The sequence below is a fragment of the Diabrotica virgifera genome, chromosome 8 (genome assembly GCF_917563875.1).
Source record: "Diabrotica virgifera virgifera chromosome 8, PGI_DIABVI_V3a".
NCBI classification, from domain to species: domain Eukaryota; kingdom Metazoa; phylum Arthropoda; class Insecta; order Coleoptera; family Chrysomelidae; genus Diabrotica; species Diabrotica virgifera.
Genome location: NC_065450.1, coordinates 143685147 through 143690121, shown reverse-complemented (window position 1 = coordinate 143690121; position 4975 = coordinate 143685147). Strand labels below are relative to the sequence as shown.

Sequence of the window (4975 nt, the reverse complement as noted above, 5' to 3'; positions counted from 1 at the left end):
CGCAACCGTGAGACCACTTCAGAGCAGTGTTTGACGCTATTTACGTGTGATCCAAAGGAGTTTTTACGTCGTTTCATAATCATCGACGAAACATGGATTCACTGGTATACACCAGAAACCAAGGAACAATCGAAAGAGTGGACAGCACCCGGCGAACGTGCTCCGAAGAAGGCGAAGACTGTCCAATCGGCCGGAAAGGTGATGTCCAGCACTTTCTGAGATTCACAAGGTGTGATCTACATCGACTACTTGGAGAATGGCAAAACGATCACAGGGCCCTGTTATGCCGAATTATTGGACCGATTCAACGCCGAACAAAGAAAAAAGTGCTCTTCCACAATGACAACGCACCGGCTCACACCTCCGCCGTCGCCATAGCCAAATTGGTCGAATTGGGCTACGAATTGTTGCCCCATCCACCGTATTCTCCAGATTTGGCTCCGTGCGACTACTATTTGTTTCCAAACTTCAAGAAGACACTCGCTGGGCAGAAATTTAAGTCGAATGGGGAGGTCATCGCCGCCACGGAAGCCTATTTTTCAGAACTCGAGAAAAGATATTTTTCAGACGGGTTAAAGAAGTTGAGTGAGTCGCTGAGTCAAGTGTATCGAGCTAAAAGGAGACTATGTAGAGAAATAAATTGCCACTTTTCCAAAATTTTCCTTTTTCTTTTGTAGGCTAAGTACTTATCGGACTACCTACGAAACTTTTGTAGACATATTATAGTTATTAAGGTACCAAGGATATTATAAGGATAATAACGCTAGAGGTCAATGATGTATAGACCGAGGGCCTTCGGCTCGAGTTATATACGTTGACCGAAAGCGTTATTATTATAATATCCCTGGTGCTTTCAACGTTTAATATCCGACTAAATTATTCTTTATATGCAAAAAATTTGAATGGATTTTGAATTAATTAGTTTTCAAATAATGGTAGGGGAGCCCAAGCGGCGATTTTTGCAGTTACTCGAGTGTGTCAGATTATCATATGGGGAGAAACCTGGTAGCCTGCAGATGTACCTCTACCATATATTGGCTCTTAACACAGGGGAGTTCGTTAAGGGGGGCCCGAAAAAAAATCTATCCTTAAAAATACTCAAAATTGTCAGATTAAGATAAGGTAAGTTAAGTACATGCAAAAGAGTGTATATTTCAAAAAATCTGACGATTTGAGCGGGACGTAAGGAAACGGTTGAGTCCCAAAGTTTCACAAGAAAAAAGCGAATATTTCGCGAAATGAATGACAGATCGAGAAACTAAAAAATACCTGCTCAACATTTTTCAAAAATTAAGCGAATGATACCAAACACGACTTCCCACGGAGAGGGGTGGGGGGCAAATTTAATATTTTAAATACGAATCCCGCGATATTTCGCGAAATGAACATCAGATCGAAAAACTGAAAAATACACCTGTACAATATTTTTGAAAAATCTATCGAATGGTACCAAACACGACCCCCTACGGAGGTGGGGCGGGGGGTTACTTTAAAATCTTAAATGCGAGCCCCCATTTTTTATTGCAGATTTGGATTCCTTACGTAAAAATAAGTAATTTTTATTCGAGAAATTTTTTCGAATTGTGAATAAGTGGCGCTATAATCTAAAAAAACGATTGTTGGAAAAAGAAAATTAAATTAGAAAATGGTAAATCTCACTTAAATGGAAAACTTTATTTAACCCTTTTTGGTTTTAGGACCTACTCTTCATAACCCAATAGGTCCCCATCGCGCTCGAGTGACTGCACATTTAGCATAATTTGCTCCCCTACTATAAGTACATTTACCAGAAATAGTCATAACGTAATTGTGGTAACCATAGTTTTACTTAGGGTCGATTTCTCATACCTGCGGTAATCTATGGTTCAGTTGAACCAGGTTCACCGGTGATCTTCGGTTTTGTTTGGAATGCATTTCTCATTGCACGTTCATGTCAGTGCTCGTTCTACAGCTTTCGAGAAATGCCAATAGATGACAAAAGGTAAAAAACTGTCGCCATTTTGAACTACCTTTTTTATGCTGTTTTGGAATAAAGTTAAATTTAAGTATTTATAGTCAAATAGTCATTTTAATAATCTATATAAATAAAAATGAATGTTTGTATGTATGTATGTTCCGTATAGACTCGCAAACTATGCATTTGATCGTATTATGACCTTAATCAAAGTTGTTGTGCATGAACCCGGGATGGTTTCTAAAGTGGTACGGTATACCTAAGTGAAAAGGAGGCTTGCCCCCCGAAATTATTTTAAATTTTTTTGGCCAAATTTTTTTTTCTTAATTTTATACGATGTAGAACCAAAATATACATACAATCATAAATTTTCACTTTTTTATCTCCAACCGTTAATTTTTAATAGCCATCTAAATATTACCTCTTCTATATAAATAAAAATGAATGTTTGTATGTATGTATGTTCCGTATAGACTCGCAAACTATGCATTTGATCGTATGACGACCTTAATCAAAGTTGTTGTGCATGAACCCGGGATGGTTTCTGAAGTGGTACGGTCTACCTAAGTGAAAAAAGGGCTTGCCCCCCCGAAATTTTTTAAAATTTTTTTGGCCAAATTTTTTTTTCTTAATTTTATACGATGTATAACCAAAATATACATACAATCCTAAATTTTCACTTTTTTATCTCCAACCGTTAATTTTTAATAGCCATCTAAATATTACCTCTTCTATATAAATAAAAATGAATGTTTGTATGTATGTATTTTCCGTATAGACTCGCAAACTATGCATTTGATCGTATGATGACCTTAATCAAAGTTGTTGTGCATGAACCCGGGATGGTTTCTAAAGTGGTACGGTCTACCTAAGTGAAAAGGGGGCTTGCCCCCCCGAAATTATTTTAAATTTTTTAGCCAAATTTTTTTTTCTTAATTTTATACGATGTAGAACCAAAATATACATACAATCCTAAATTTTCACTTTTTTATCTCCAACCGTTAATTTTTAATAGCCATCTAAATATTACCTCTTCTATATAAATAAAAATGAATGTTTGTATGTATGTATGTTCCGTATAGACTCGCAAACTATGCATCTGATCGTATAACGACCTTAATCAAAGTTGTTGTGCATGAACCCGGGATGGTTTCTGAAGTGGTACGGTCTACCTAAGTGAAAAGGGGGCTTGCCCCCGAAATTATTTTAAATTTTTTTGGCCAAATTTTTTTTTCTTAATTTTATACGATGTAGAATCAAAATATACATACAATCCTCAATTTTCACTTTTTTATCTCCAACGGTTAATTTTTAATAGCCATCTAAATATTACCTCTTCTATATAAATAAAAATGAATGTTTGTATGTATGTATGTTCCGTATAGACTCGCAAACTATGCATTTGATCGTATGACGACCTTAATCAAAGTTGTTGTGCATGAACGCGGGATGGTTTCTGAAGTGGTACGGTCTACCTAAGTGAAAGAAAGGCTTGCCCCCCCGAAATTTTTTTTAAATTTTTTTGGCCAAATTTTTTTTTCTTAATTTTATACGATGTTGAACCAAAATATACACACAATCCCAAATTTTCACTTTTTTATCTCCAACCGTGGTTGAGTCTTGGCTAGCAGTGAAGAAGGTTGTCTGTTTAGCGGCGATAACAAACTCGTTGATCGAGCCTTATCACGGTATAACGGATAAAAACTAAATATCGGTAATTAGGTTTTCGAATTTATTTATTTACTAATACTACATAAGAGAATTTAAAATTTAATTTAAAGTGTGTAAAAACTAAAACATGGTGGTAAATGGATAAATAGTGAACATTAAAAGTGGAGTGAATAGATACACTAAGAAAAAAAAAATACCAACTACAGAAAAGGTAAGATTAGGATAGATATTCTAAGATAGATAGGCTGAAAATAGATTAAGATATTTAGAGTGCAACCAAGAGGAGTAAACCCTCCGCGGAGAGAGTCCGGGGTGAGCTCTTAACGTGGTGACACCGGTTAATAATAATAATAAAAAGTATACATTATCTTATATATTTTTCCATAGCAAATTATTTACTATATCCACAGCAAATTAGCAATGGAGGAAATTAAAGAGTATTTGACAGAAATCATGGCAGGTTTTAAAGAGAATATCAAAGAAATGCGAGAGCTTTTCAGTGAATACCGGGAAATGATAGGAATACTCAAAGAAGAAAATAAAACAATGAAGGAAGAAATTCAAGAACTAAATAAGAGAGTAATGAGTTTAGAAAAAGCCAATGAAACGATGGAACAACTAGAGAAAAACAGCAAGAGAAATAACATAGTGATAAGCGGACTTAAAATAGAAGAGAATAAAGAAAAGCAAAAAGAGGTAATTAAAACTTTTATCAAGGATACTTTAAAAATCGAATCAAACATCACTAAGGTAACGAAGATAAACGAAAGTATGTGCATCGCAGAAATAGCAAACTACGAAAAGAAGACCGAAATAATGCGAAACAAATACAAATTAAAAGAAATTTCAGGTAGCCCTGTTTACATAAAACATGATCTAACAAAACAAGAGAGGAAAGTGCAAAAACTACTTACAGAAAAAGCAAATGAAGAAAGGCGTTTAAACAAAAACGTAAAGATTGGGTACCAGAAAATTACAATCAATGGGAAGACTTTCAAATGGAATAATGAAACAAATGACATAGTAGAAATGAAAAAGAAAGTTTTTTCAAAAAACTAGAGGTACAAAAGGAAGGAAACACGACGACGACCAGGCAATGGAAAGGGAAAAGAAATAAGATAAATAACCAGAATAACGTACAATTGAAAGAAAAGGAAAATTTAAGTATATCAATGGTAAAAAATGAAATAGTTTGGAAACTAGGGACATGGAACGTTAGAGGTATTAATGGCAAGGAAAAGGAATTGGAAATAGAATTCGAAAAAACAAATACGGAAGTACTAGGGATAACAGAAACAAAGAAAAAGGGAAAAGGGTGCATAACATTAGACAACGAACACATATTATTAT

At 34.9% G+C, this 4975-nt stretch overlaps 1 protein-coding gene across 1 annotated transcript; it reads left to right on the top strand.

Moving 5' to 3' along the window:
• Positions 1 to 4045: 4045 nt before the first annotated feature.
• LOC126890282 (uncharacterized protein PF3D7_1120000-like) lies at positions 4046 to 4684 on the top strand. Its single transcript, XM_050659140.1, has one exon. It carries the CDS (start codon positions 4046 to 4048, stop codon positions 4682 to 4684), a length of 639 nt encoding a protein of 212 aa, XP_050515097.1.
• Positions 4685 to 4975: the final 291 nt, after the last annotated feature.